The sequence below is a fragment of the Manis javanica genome, chromosome 9 (genome assembly GCF_040802235.1).
Source record: "Manis javanica isolate MJ-LG chromosome 9, MJ_LKY, whole genome shotgun sequence".
Classification (NCBI taxonomy): Eukaryota; Metazoa; Chordata; class Mammalia; order Pholidota; family Manidae; genus Manis; species Manis javanica.
In genome coordinates, this window is record NC_133164.1 from 26371898 (window position 1) to 26387016 (window position 15119).

Consider the following 15119-nt stretch of genomic DNA (forward strand, 5'->3'; position numbering starts at 1 on the left):
GGATTGTGAGACTTAGAATGGGGGAAACGAGAGGATGAAATTAAAGACACCAGGTTTTTGCTCTGGATAATTGGACAGGTGCTAATATTCATTGAGAGGAAAAACAGATTTGGTAGGAAGATAAAGTTAGTTTTGGAATGTTTAATTTGTGGTGTCCCTAGCACATGAGTAGAAATGTCCAGTGGGAGATAGCAGAAGCACAGTTAGGGCAGTAGCCTAGGTGAAAGTAGTGCAAGTTTGTATCAAGGTTGTGTGGGTGGAAGTGAGAGGAAATATATTCAAGATGAGTTGAAGAAATATGGGCAGTCAGAAATCAAATGATTAGGAAAATGGTGGTTTCATTCATAAAACAATTTAAGATTTTAAAAGGCCTTTTAATATGAAGACAATTGTACTTAATACACAGTGACTTTTGTGAAACCCGATTTTCAGAGTAAGATGGCCAGAGAAAACCACACAGGTAGAAATTTAAGAATGGTCCTCAGAGTAGAGTTGATGAGGTAATAGAGTTATTGATATGATGTCCTGCGTGGATTCTAAGTTCCTTTAGTTAGTTATGTATTTAGAAGTAATGAGAATAAGATATAGCCATCTTTAAAAAAGGAATTTTAAAATAACATTTTTCTATGCAGAAAAGTCTTCTCATGTTTTAAGCTTTGGTGTCATTTGGTAATAAAAGGCTAAATGTACTATGTCAAACTCCATTTAAATAAACATGAAATCTTAAAAGTAGAAGATAACTTATAACTCTTTTGTACATTTCAATTTTGAATATTTACCTTTTCATTATTTATCTATTTCTCTCTAGAACTTTATGTTTTTCTTTTTTTATTAAACTATCATTGATATACACTCTTATGAAGGTTTCACATGAAAAACAATGTGGTTACTTCATTCACCCATATTATTGAGTTCCCCCCCATATCCCATTGAAGTCATTGTCCATCAGTGTGGTAAGATGCCACAGAGTCAGTACTTGTCTCCTCTGTGCTACACTGTCTTCCCTATAACCCCCACACACATACCATGTATACTAATCATAATACCCCTCCATCCCATTATCCCTCCCTTCCCACCTGCCCTCCCCCACTACTCCCCCTTGGTAGCCACTTGTTCCTTCTTGGAGTCTCTGAGTCTCATGCTGTTTTGTTCCTTCAGTTTTACTTTGTTGTTACACTCTACAAATGTGGGAAATCACTTAGTACTTGTCTTTCTCTGCCTGGCTTATTTCACCTCTAGCTCCATCCATGTTGTTGCAAATGGTAGATTTGTTTTTTTCTTTTGGCTGAATAGTATTCCATTGTGTGTAGGTACCACATCTTCTTTATCCATTCATCTACTGATGGACACTTAGGTTGCTTCCATATCTTGGCTATTGTAAAAAGTGCTGCAATAAGCATAGGGGTGCATATGTCTTTTTTGAATCTGAGAAATTATATTCTTTGGGTAAATTCCTAGGAGTGGAATTCCTGAGTCAAATGGTATTTCTATTTTTAGTTTTTTGAGGTGCCTCCATACTGCTTTCTACAATGGTTGAATTAATTTACATTCCCACCAGCAGTGTAGGAGGGTTCCCCTTTCTCCACATCCTCACCAGCATTTGTTGTTCCTAGTCTTTTCAATGTTGGCCATCCTAACTGGTGTGAAGTGATATCTCATTGTGGTTTTAAATTTCATTTCCCTGATAATTAGTGATGTGGAGCATCTTTTCATGTGCTTATTGGCCACCTGAGTTTCTTTTATGGAGAATTGTTTTTTCATATCCTCTGCCCATTTTTTAATATGGTTATTTGCTTTTTGGGTGTTGAGGCATGTGAGTTCTTTATATATTTTAGATGTTAACCCTTTGTCAGATATGTCATTTAAAAATATATTCTCCCATACTGTAGGATGTGTTTTTGTTCCGCTGATGGTGTCCTTTGCTGTACAGAAGCTTTTTAGCTTGATGTAGTCCCATTTGTTCATTTTTCGCAATTGTTTCCCTCGCCTGAGGAAATGCGTTCAGGAAAAAGTTGCTCATGTTTATATTCAAGAGATTTTTGCCTATGTTTTCTTCTAAGAATATAGTTTCATGACTTATATTCAGGTCTTTGATCCATTTTGAGTTTACTTTTGTGTATGGGGTTAGACAATAATCCAGTTTCATTCTCTTACATGTAACTGTCCAGTTTTGCCGACACCAGTTGTTGAAGAGCCTGTCATTTCCCCGTTGTATGTCCATGCTTTCTTTATTATATATCAATTGACCATATATGCTTCGGTTTATATCAGGGCTCTCTAGTCTGTTCCATTGTCTATGGGTCTGTTCTTGTGCCAGTACCAAAATGTCCTGATTACTGTGGCTTTGTAGTAGAGCTTGAAGTTAGGGAGCATAATCCCCCCAGCTTTGTTCTTCCTCCTCACTTGCTTTGGTTATTTGGGGTCTTCTGTGGTTCCACATGAATTTTAGAACTATTTGCTCTAGTTCATTGGAGAATGCTGTTGGTATTTTCATAGGAATTTCATTGAATCTGTAGATTGCTTTAGGTAGGATGGCCATTTTGACAATATTACTTCTTCGTATCCATGACCAACAGATGTATTTCCATTTATTGGTATCTTCTTTAATTTCTCTCATGAGTGTCTTGTAGTTTTCAGGGTACAGGTCTTTCACTTCCTTTGTTAGGTTTATTCTTAGGTATTTTATTCTTTTTGATGCAATTGTGGATCGAATTGTTTTCCTGATTTTTCTTTCTGCTACTTCATCGTGAGTGTATAGGAATGCAACAGATTTCTATTAATTTTGTATCCTGCAACTTTGCTGAATTCAGACATTAGTTCTAGTAATTTTGGAGTGGATTCTTTAGGTTTTTTATGTACAATATCATGTCATATGCAAACAGGGACTGTTTAACTTTTTTACCAATCTGGATGCCTTTTATTTCTTTGTGTTGTCCAATTGCCATGGCCAGGGCATCCAGAACTTTGTTAAATACAAGTGGGGAGAGTGGGCATCCTTGTTTTGTTCCCAATCTTAGAGGAAAAGCTTTCAGCTTCTTGATGTTAAGTATGATGTTGGCTATGGGTTTGTCGTATATGGCCTTTATTATGTTGAGGTACTTGCTTTCTATGCCCTTTTTGTTCAGTTTTTATCATAAATGGATGTTGAATTTTTCATGCTTTTTCAGCACCTATGGAGATGATCATGTGGTTTTTGCCCTTCTTTTTGTTGATGTGGTGGGTGATATTGATGGATTTTCTATTGTATTCCTAGAATAAATCCTACTTAATCATGATGGATGATCTTTTTGATGTATTTTTGAATTTGATTTGCTAATATTTTGTTGAGTATTTTTGCAACTATGTTTGTCAGGGATATTGGTCTAAAATTTTCTTTTTTTGTGGTATCTTTGCCTGGTTTTGGTATTAGAGTGATGCTGGCCTCATTATAGAATGAGTTTGGAAGTATTCCCTCCTCTTCTACTTTTTGGAAAACTTAAGGAGGATGGGCATTAGGTCTTCATTAAATGTTTGATAAAATTCAGTGGTGAAGCCATCTGGCCAAGGAGTTTTGTTCTTAGGTAGATTTTTGATTACCAATTCAGTTTCCTTGCTGGTAATTTGGTCTATTCAGATTTTCTCTTTCTTCCTGGGTCAGCCTTGGAAGGTTGTATTTTTCTAGAAAGTTGTCCATTTCTTGTAGGTTATCCAGCTTGTTAGCATATAAATTTTCCAAGTATTCTCTCATAATTCTTTGTATTTCTGCTGTTTCTGTAGTGATTTTTCCTTTCTCATTTCTGATTCTGTTTATGTTTGTAGACTCTCTTTTACTTAATGAGTCTTATTTCGGGGTTTATCTATTTTGTTTATTTTCTTGAAGAACCAGCTCTTGCTTTCATTGATTCTATTTTTTTATTTTTCTTGGTTTTATTTATTTCTCCTCTAATCTTTATTATGTGCCTCCTTCTACAGACTTTGGGCCTCATTTGTTCTTCTTTTTCTAGTTTCATTAATTGTGAGTTTAGACTGTTCATATAGGATTGTTCTTGTTTCCTGAGGTAGGCCTATATTGCAGTATACTTCCCTCTTAGTATGGCCTTTGCTGCGTCCAACAGATTTTGCGGTGTTGAGTTATTATTGTCATTTGTCTCCATATATTGCTTGATCTCTGTTTTTATTTGCTCATTGATCCATTGATAATTTATGAGCATGTTGTTAAACCTCCATATGTTTGTGGGCTTTTTCATTTTCTTTGCATAGTTTATTTCTAGTTTCATACCTTTTTGATCTGAGAAGCTGGTTGGTATAATTTCAGTCTTTTTGTATTTACTGAGGCTCTTTTTGTGGCCTAGTATATGATCTAGTCTGGAAAATGATCCATGTGTACTTGACAAGAATGTGTATCCTGCTGCTTTTGTGTGCAGTGTTCTGTAATGTGTTAGGTCCCTCTGTTCTAATGTGTTGTTCAGTGCCTCTGTCTCCTTACTTATTTTTTGTCTGGTTGATCTGTCCTTTAGAGTGAGTGGTGTGTTGAAGTCTCCTAAAATGAATGCATTGCATTCTATTTCACCCTTTAATTCTGTTAGTATTTGTTTCACATATGTAGGTGCTCCTGTGTTGGGCGCATAGATATTTATAATGGTTATATCCTCTTGTTGGATAGACCCCTTTATCATTATGTAATGTCCTTCTTTGTCTCTTGTGACTTTCTTTGTTTTGAAGTCTATTTTGTCTAATACAAGTACTGCAACTCCTGCTTTCTTCTCCCTATTAGTTGCATGAAATATCTTTTTCCATCCCTTCACTTTTAGTCTATGTATGTCTTTGGGTTTGAAATGAGTCTCTTGTAGGCAGCATATAACTGGGTCTTATTTTTTTAACAAATCAGTGACCCTGTGGCTTTTGATTGGTGCATTAAGACCATTTATATTTGGGTTAATTATTGATAGATATGTACTTATTGCCATTGCAGGCTTTAGATTTGTGGATACCAAAGATTCAAGGGTAACTTCCTTACTATCTAAGGGTCTAACTTAACTCACTTAGTATGCTATTATAAACACAGTATAAAGTTTTTTTCCCCTCTTTCCTCCTCCATTCTTTATATATTAGGTATCATATTCTCTACTCTTTGTCTAGTCCTTTTTATTACTTCTGGTGACAGCTATTTAACCTTAGGAACACTTCCATCTAAAGTAGTCCCTCCAAAATTCACTGTCAAGATGGTTTGTGGGTGCTGAATTCTCTCAGCTTTTGCTTATGTGGAAATTGCTTAATCCGTCCTTCAAATTTAAATGATGATCTTGCAAGATAGACTATTCTTGGTTTGAGGCCCTTCTGCTTTATTGCATTAAATTCATCATGCCACTCCCGTCTGGTCTGTAAGGTTTGTACTGAGAAGCCTGGTGACAGCCTGATGGGTTTTCGTTTGTATGTGATCTTATTTCTCTCTCTGGCGGCTTTCAATAGTCTGTCCTTATCCATGATCTTTGCCATTTTAATTATTATGTCTTGGTGGTGTTCTCCTTGGGTACTTTGTGTTGGGAGATCTGTGCACCTCCATGGCCTGAGAGACTATCTCCTTCCCCAGGCTGGGGAAGTTTTCATCAATTACCTTCTCAAAGACCCTTTCTATCCCTTTTTCTCTCTCTTCTTCTGGTACCCCTATAATGCGAATATTGTTCCATTTGGATTGGTCACACAGTTCTCTCAATATTCTTTCATTCTTAGAGATCCTTTTTTCTCTCTGTGCCTCAGCTTCTTTGTATACCTCTTCTCTAATTTCTATTTCTATTTCATTTACCGTCTCCTCTACTTCATCTAATCTGCTTTTAAATTCCTCCATCATATGTTTCATTTCTGTTAGTGTATTCTTTAGTGATTGAATCTCACTCCTGAATTCTTCCCTGAGTTCTTGAATATTTTTCTGTACTCTCATGAGCATGTTCATGATTTTTATTTTGAAATCTCTTTCAGAAAGATCAATGAGTTCAGTTTCAGTTGGCCCTCTTTGTAGTGTTTGTGGGATTTTGGTTTGAACCATGTTCTTTTCACGTTTCATATTTGTATGTGGCGCCCTCTAGTGCTCAGAAGTTCTACATCTGGAGCTGCTCAGCCCCTGGAGCAATGTCAGGGGTCACAGGGGAATGGTGCTGGTGTCTGTCAGGAGGAAGAGCCAGGGCCAGTGGGCCATGCACGCAAGTACAAGCCTGTAAGCTTTGTGCTTGTAGGTGCATAGGTGGGGACTCCCTCTTGCTGTCCTAGCACTAGGGAGGGGCAGCTGGTTTGGTATTTGGTGCCTCCTGGGTGGTTGGTGCTGCACCTGCTATCATGGTGGGGGGACTTGGAGGTGTGTTACCAGCCAGGGGGATCAAGCGCATGAAGCTCCTGAATTTCCAATCTGCTGGGGAGAATGCATCTGGACACTTTTTGTCCACCTGTCCTTTATCCTGAGTACCAAGCTCTGTGCAATTTTTGACCCTTTAGGAGCCCTCTTCCTGTTAGGAAGTCTCTCAGACTGCCCACCTTTCTTTTGTCCCAGAGCAGCCAGATGTGGATCCCTGTTTTCTACAAGCAGCTGGAATCTCAGTCTCTCCAAGTATTCTGCCTATCTTAGCTTTCCAATCCCAGTAATCTCCAGAGCACCATGTAATGTAGGTTTGTGCTCCCAGAGCACGTCTCCAGGACTGGGTGTTCAGCAGTTCTAGGCTTCCACCCCAACCCCACCTCGTTTCTCTTCCTTCCACCAGTGAGCTGGGATGGGGGAAGAGCTTGGGTCCTGCTGGATCATGGCTTTGGTGCATTACCCTGTTCCGTGAGGTCAGTTCTTTTCTTCAGGTGTATGCAGTCTGGCATAGCCTTCTTTCCTGTTGCTCTTTCAGGATTAGTTGTATTAACTATATTTTCACGTTATTTGTGGTTTTAGGAGGAGATTTCTGTCTCACCTCTCACACCAACATCCTTAATCCCTCCAATATTTACCTGTTTAAATCAAGATTGTTTTATTTTACTGTGTTGATGTTTAAATGGATAACTCACTTTAATCACAGCTCTTCTCAGTTTATCAATTCTTAAAGGTCATTGGCTTAGTGTTAAATTTTGAGTCTTTCAGATTGTTTGGTTTCAAGGATGAACTCAGAACTTCAAGTTCATTTTTTTGTTACTTATTTATGCACTTATTTGTGGTGAGGGTGATGGCAGATGGGAACAGTGACATGGATTTTACCACTCCAAAAAAGTGGCATACTGAGTCATGTTTTAATTTGACCTGTGACATTTACTGTCTCTTCTTTAGTGAGGTGTGGTATGAATTAGAAATAAGTTAAAATCGGTGAGGTACTGTACTTGAATGTACATTTATTTCTATTTCTTTTAAAACATGTATTTGTACAAAAAGCTAGAAGTTTGTTTTCAGTTTGAATTTTAAAAAGTAGGTATGATAAACAGAAAATTTTGATCTATTCTTTGTTTCCTTTAAAAACAGAAAAGCCTCCTAATAAAAGCAGTATGAGGATAGTAGTGGATTCCGAGTCAAGGAAAAGAACCATTGGTTCTGGGGAGCCTGGAGTTCCTACAAAGAAGACTTGGTTTGATAAGTAAGCTGGCAGGAAAAATTGAATTTCACTGTGCAGTGATTTTTATGATGGGTGTAGTTTTATTATCACAGTGTAAGATTCTCTTTCAAAATAAAATTTGTGTAATTCTGTTCTGTAGGCAACACACCACTAAAGGAAATTGTTTTTAAAAAATTTTTAAGTTACTTGCCTGGAACTTGGAAGACATTTCCAATATAGAAATGGTGTGGTAATTGAAGACAAAAATTTTCCTTTCTCCTCCAAAAATATACCCGTAGGCTTAGACAAGTCCTTTAATGCTATCTTATAGAAATGCTATCTTAAAGAATGCTATCTTATAGAAAGGATAGTCATGAGCCTGTTGTTAGGGAAGTAAGTGTGGGTCATGTAGAGGAGGAGGCTTTATCATGTGAGCAATTCCTATTAAGAGCTAGAAATAGATCTTTTGGGGGTTGGGGAAAGCTGGATAGGCACTGAAGTTGTAGAGGAAGAGCTTCAGAGAAAGAGATAAGGAATCAGAATGTTGGAGTGTGTGATTCATTTATAAATTTACATTTTTGAGGAGAGACTAGGAACACACTGGGATCCTTAATATCATTTAATAATGGGTAATATCTAGTTATGGCTCTGCCTTTAATTCTGTGATTTAAGGCAAGCAGTGTAACTTCTTTGAGTTATTTTTGTCCCTTTTTTCATGTGTCAAATATGTGGACTGTAGTTTGAACGTTGACAGATTTTAATCAATATTTCAAAGTAGAATACATTTCAGTATGCTAGCCTTTACAGAAATGGGAGAAAGGTTATATATACCAATATATACCAGTTGATTGAAAAAGAGTGCTAGTAATTGTCCTGCTAAGAATTCTAAGTAGAAATAGGTTGAAAATGTAAAGTAACAAATGATGTGGGAGAATCCCCTTTTCAGTTGACTTCCATCAAAGATTTGAACATTACTAATTTGGAAACTTCATTTTTTGGAAGAAAATTTAAATTTTTTATCGAATCAGTAATTTCTATTTTGGAAAAAAATTGAACTTGAACTTAAACTGTGAAACTTTGTTCCTTTATATTTGGTAGGGGCCAAGATTTATAAATGAATGTATTAATTAACTCGATTTTTGTTACAGGCCAAATTTTAATAGAACAAACAGCCCAGGCTTCCAGAAAAAGGTTCAGTTTGGAAATGAAAATACCAAACTTGAACTTAGAAAAGTTCCTCCAGAATTGAATAATATCAGTAAACTTAATGAACATTTCAGTCGATTTGGGACCTTGGTTAACTTACAGGTAAGAACTATGAAATGATTCTTTTGTCTTTGTTTACTTACAGAGGGAACTTAAAGTAGTAAAAAAAATACTATTATAAAGAAATATTATGGAAAATTTGGGAATATTTAAGTTTAGGAAATTGAAAATGAAATGAAACTTTGAATTTTAGAAAAAATGTGATTTTGAAAAATCTTTTACTTTTAAAAGGCAGAGGTTTGATCATATTGTTATATACTTTTTATCCAGTGGAGATTACCATAAAGTTATAGCAGAGTTAAATAATCACACTGGTAAAATCTAATCCTACACTTTTTATTTCCTCTGTTTTCTCAAAATCATTACAGCAGAATACTTCAGCCAGGTTATTTTTGCTGCCTTTCCAGTGAGATACATTTAACAGATGCTTTTGGGGCCAAAATGTCAAGTAATCTATAAATAATTTAAGTGTTTATTCTTTTTCCTCTATCACTTGTTAAACATCCTTCAGGATAAATGTCAAAATAATTTATATTTGACTTCCTGTAAAATTAGGCTTTGGTTTGGGTGTATCTAACTTGTGATTTAGTATTGAGTTGATATTATGTGATATGTTGAAAGTGTTGAAATAATGTTGGACTTTTTTTCTACGTATATGGTATTCTTTTCAACTAAAATAATTATTCCCTATAATCTGATAAAAATAACAAATTGTAGAAAGTACAGCTTAAGTTGATTATTTGGATCATATTATTTTCTTGCCATTAAAAAATAACATTATAAAAGTAATAGATGAAAAAATGCATGCTTGCTTGGGGTGGGGCAATAGAGATTTGTATAGTATTTGTAGAAAATATTTCCCCTCCAACTCTTTTTGTCCCTAACATTCCTTTTCCATAATCCCCATAATAAAATTACATTATTGTTAATGACTTACCATGGGTTGTTTCAGATTTCTGGTTTTGTATTTGTGAGTTTCTATGTATGTATCTACTTGTCACTCAATCAATAGACAAACTTAAAAGTTTATGGGCCTATATTATGCATATTATCCTGTAGTTGCTTACTTAATCTTGAATATCTGGATATCGCTGGCAGTTCAGTTTGACCTACCACATTTAGATCTAGACATAAACAAGTTATCAGAATATTCATTTCCTCATAAAATTAACTACTGTGGTAATACTTAATTTAAGAAAATTTTCAAAGCTATGGGACAAAACATAGTCTCACTATCTGCATTTCCTCAATTACTAGTGAGATTGATACATTCTCATCTGTTTATTAGTCCTCTTGCTGTATATGCATACTACCTGCATTATTATTTATAATATGCATTTTTAAAAAATCAGTAAAAAATAACCCTTTTGTTTTTATCTTGTTTAAACACTGTTGAAATTGATATTTTAAATTCTAGTAAATGTACAGTTATTAAAATGCTACCTAAAATCATCCTTATGGCAAATATTTATTGAGTACTTAGTATATGCTCTCTATTCCATGTGAATTATTATTATTCTTAGCACTACAGGGTGGGCATTATTACTCCTTTTATGTAAGAGGAAACAAAGGCACTGAAAGATTAAATAATTTCTTCATGCTGTTGTGAGAGTAGCAGTCAAGGCTTGAGCCAGGTAATTTGATTCAGAGTCTTTGTTCTTAATCCCTATTTTGTATTGCTTCACTACACCAGTAGTTCATATACCACACTTTGGAAAACATTGCTGTTGTTGAAAGAACAGGAAATCTGAAGTACAAAGCTTTGAATGTACTGTACTACTTAGTAGTTGCATGGGTCCACAGAGTCACAAACTCCCTTTGAGTCAGTTCCCTTATGTGTAAAATGTGATTGTTGCTGTTGTGTCAGTCTTTTTTTTTTCCTTAAATTTTTCTCCAACTCTTGGAAATATTTTTGTGAGAATTACAAATTTGAAAACTTACAGTTGAATTTTTCTTTAATTTTTAGTTAAAGGGCACCCCTTTCAAGGTAGTTAAATGCCTTCTTCCCAGCTCTGGGTCTTGGCCACATCACTCACTGACATAGGCGTTATTTCTTGTAGTCAGTAATAATATTAGGCTAAAAAGTTAAACATTTTGAGTGCTTGTATATAACATTTGTGCAAGAAGCATTCTCCATTAAATGTTAACAAAAGAGGCCCTTGTTCCACTCTGAACAGCACTCAATACCATTTTTTCTGGAGTGAAAATAGGCTATGGTAATAATCTACTATAATATATAAGGAAGGGTAAAGATAGAATCTTACATGGAAGGACCAGTATTTAATTTCTTGAGCATTTCAATGAGTGTTTCATTATATGAAGCAGCAGACTCATTTGGAAATTCACAGTTCTTACTATTTTAAATCCTAGGTTGCATATAATGGTGATCCTGAAGGTGCCCTTATACAATTTGCAACATATGAAGAAGCAAAGAAAGCAATATCAAGTACAGAAGCTGTACTCAACAATCGCTTTATTAAGGTTTATTGGCACAGAGAAGGAAGCACCCTGCAGTTACAAACTGCTTCTCCAAAGGTAAGAGAGAAATTTGTGTGGAATTAAATGCTTTTCTTAGAAAGCTGTCAGCATAGTGTTTAAGAGCAGAGGCCGTTATATTCAGGTAGATTTGAGCTTAGATCCTGGCTCTACCTCTGGGAACTGTATAAACTTGATGAAGTTACTTAACCTCTGTTTTATTTAACAGAGGTTAAAACAAACTTGCTTTAGGAATGAGTGGCTTTTATTTTTAAGCTTGAGAGGCAGGAACACATTTTAATTACTCTAATTTAGTTCACTCATTTCATTGTGATGTTAATCTCTAATTTAGATAATTTAAGATGATATGTATAATGCATATAGAAATGTCGCTGGTAGCTAGGGGACACTCAGGACATGGTAGCTATATGTAATTCCAGAAACTCAGGTTATAGGTTCATCTTGAAAATCCTTCCCTCCTTTCTTCCCTGTCTCTTGTCTCTTGTCTCTTTCAGTGAAGCAATGCATATGTAATATTAGATTAATTGCTTGTAGAGGTATATTACAGCAGTTTGTTTCTTGATTTAACTTTATCCTATTCATTAAAAAGAAGATGGTGAAGGATAGATTTTAATTTTTTCTTCTACTTTATAAATAAGTTATTTAATGTGAAGAAAAATGTATATATTATGTGGGGAGAGATTTGGGAGGTGGTTAGATTTTGATTCTAAGCTGCACTTTTAAAACTTGAGCTGTATGTGAGTATGCAGGTGTGTGTAGTTTCATAACAAAATAGCAAAGGTTACATGAACTTATCAGCTTGTAACTTTTTTTTCCTCCTTCTGAGGTAATGCAGCCATTAGTCCAGCAGCCCATTTTGCCTGTTGTGAAGCAGTCGGTCAAAGAGCGGTTGGGTCCAGTACCTTCAAGTACTGTTGAACCGGCAGAAGCTCAGAGTGCCAGTTCAGACCTTCCTCAGGTAAATGGAAAGTCTTGTCATTGAGCCTGTCACATAATAGGTTCTCAGTAAATTAGTTTCCTTTGGTGATTTAAATTACAATTAATTGTACATATTTTATACAGAAATGTGATAGTTTATACATATTTGAACCCCACCTGTAATTTTTATTCTTTTACTGTTGCCATAATATTTCCACATTTGACTTTTTCAGTAGTATTTGAATTTTAAGCACTTCTCTCTAGTTAATTATGTATGAGAAAAGTTCTCTTTCCCTTTGTGGAGGAGGTATATTTTCTAGGAAAACCACCTGAAAACTGAAGTTCAGTAAACTAAATCTTATTTCTCCCATCATCTTTTACTTAACTAGAATTCTGTTCAAGAGGTAATTATGTAGTAGACTGAACTGAAGCTTTTGAGAATGGAAGGTTTACACCACGTTTTAGTAGGCTTGATATTAAATTGTTTCACATACTTGTGTAGCTCTCTCAGAACTTTGCATCACTTATTCCTGACTTTCATATTCTCTTTTCCATCTGTTATTCCCTTCCCACTCCCTTCCATACTTGAGTGGCAATTTTCTTGTTTCAAAACCCTCAGGCTCTGAAACTGAGCTTTCTTTTGTCTCCAGATATTTCAGCATTTGCTATGTAGAATAGTTAGGATGTAATATCCTACTTAGCTAATGGATGCTGCCTTATTAAATAGATAATTCCTGAAGATAACGTAATGAGATCTTTTAAAAATATGCAGAATGTAAATGGGTAAGTTATTAGTTACTTAAAAAGAAAAATCCCAATCCTATTATTTCAAATCATCACCAAATATAGTATATTTGGTTATAAGACACATGATTTAGGAATGAGTGGATTATATTTTTAAGCTTAAGAAGCAGGAACATATTTTAATTATTCAAATCTAATATTTAAAATGTTTGAACTTTCTATATGTCAATGTTGGGTTCTAAGAATTATGATTTTGTCAGATTAGCAACCACCTGGTTCAAATCTCTTATTATACACCTTAATTTTTAATGATTGAATAATATTGCATACTGTTTTGTTTTTCCACACACTTCATTTTCCTTATGTCTCTCTCTTTGAAAAAGGCCCAAGTTTTTGTGATTGACATCAGTACATAGAGTCAGCATATTTTAGTAGAACCATTATGTTCAAAATCCCAACAGATCTATGTGTTTGGGGAAACACTGAATATGTCCATTTTAATTTTTTTAGAATGTAACTAAGTTATCTGTGAAGGACAGGTTGGGTTTTGTATCAAAGCCATCTGTTTCAGCAACTGAAAAGGTAAGATGAAGAGCATGATGTGTTTGTCTTGGCTTCATAAATGTTTTCAGATGGCATCTTAATTTTTTTCATAGTTCCAATCTCTCTGCTTCTTAATAGTATTTGTATCTCTTTTCCTACCTTTTTGCTTTCCATTTACTGAAAAAGAAAAATGTTTGCCTACCTCTTTTTACTTTTTGCATCAACATTTTAATAACTTGCCTTGCAGTATTTCCATGTGCTCTATTCTTTTTTTCTTTTTACTTACTATATTTTCTTTAGAGATATTGTACGTTTTGATTTGAAAACTCTGGCAGCCTAATAGGAAGGGCCATGAATTAGGACTTTTGCCTGAGTTTGAATCTGACTCTTTACTTACTAACTGCATGACACTGGGCAGTGCTCTTAACCTTTTTGAACCTTTTTCCTCATTGATAAATGGTGATGGTATATTTGTCTTGCTCACAGAATTTTGTGAGGATTAAATAAAATAATTTATTTAAAATTATTTTGTACATAGGAAAGGATGATACAGTTTTTAAAAAATTTATCACTAATGGCCATTGTGTATAGACTGATAATACATTTAGACACTTCTTTTTTTAGATGAGGGGGTAAATACTGATTAAATTAAGACCATTTATTGAACTGTCTTACAGTTCTATATAGATGTATTATATTTTTCCTGCTTAAGTGAGTGAATACCCTGAACTTTACTCTTATTTGAGGTATGTGCAATTGCAGAATATTAGAATTAGGTAATCTTTCTCATTTCTATATCCTCACTTTAAAGGAAGGTAAGGTTCAAATAGTTTTATGGTTGAACTACTATGAGCTACTGAGCTAAGACTGGAATATCTAGTCCTATTTCTAGTCTGTGGCTCTTTCCGTTATGAAGATAACATAGTAATGACTTCGTAAGTACATAGAGCATCCTGTGAATATCTGACCTGATCTCTTCACTGGTTCTTCAGTATATTATATTTTCTTTATTTACTGTGTCAAATTTTGTTCTAGAAATTGGAATCTGAATCTCATTTAGCATATCAGATTTTCTTTCTTCTTGGGCACCTCAGCATTACTTCAGGCATAACATGCCTAAAATAGTTCATTACCCACACAATTAATTTCTCCTCCTGGCCCTGCCTCTGGAAGTGATAAAACCATTTTTCAAGTTGTGCAATCTAAGAGTCTTCGGGTCATTTACTTGTGTTTGTAGTCCACTTTCTCTTTATCAACTCCAGTTCCCTGGTCACTGGAGGCAGTTAGTGGTGTAGCTGCATTTCCCTCCTTTAGTTTATACTGATGCCATCCTCTCTCAAACTTATTTTAATATTAATTCTCTACAGGAACTTTAGTTTCCTCAGCTAAATATTTTTGCTTGGTTTATATGGTTCATCATACCTCAGTTATTCTGGTTCTGTTACCTCTACTTTAATCCTTTCCTACCCTATTGAGTTTTTTTCTGCCCATTGTCCCTCTTTCTTATTTTTTCTTAAGTTGTAGGTGATTTTCCTGGAGTGTATTTCCCTCTAACTGAATTCTAGTCATTTTTTTAAAGACTGAAAAGGTTCTCCAGACCTCTTCTGAGAAGCCTTCAGG

General features: G+C 35.0%; 1 protein-coding gene across 16 annotated transcripts in view; it reads left to right on the forward strand.

Annotated features, from left to right (window-relative positions):
- The window catches only part of RBM26 (RNA binding motif protein 26), a 98993-nt gene that overhangs the window by 49568 nt on the left and 34306 nt on the right, over window positions 1-15119 (forward strand). For 9 of the 16 annotated variants that reach the window (XR_012121035.1, XR_012121036.1, XM_017654004.3 and 6 more), the window contains exons 10-14: window positions 7463-7574; window positions 8681-8840; window positions 11169-11333; window positions 12121-12252; window positions 13467-13538. Coding sequence is in view for 14 of the 16 variants with exons in the window: in XM_017654004.3 (XP_017509493.2) it covers window positions 7463-7574; window positions 8681-8840; window positions 11169-11333; window positions 12121-12252; window positions 13467-13538 (641 nt within the window). In the remaining 2 variants the exon portion in view is untranslated. The remainder of the gene's footprint in view (window positions 1-7462; window positions 7575-8680; window positions 8841-11168; window positions 11334-12120; window positions 12253-13466; window positions 13539-15119) is intronic. The other 7 variants (XM_017654007.3, XM_017654008.3, XM_017654009.3 and 4 more) reach the window with 3 other exon arrangements.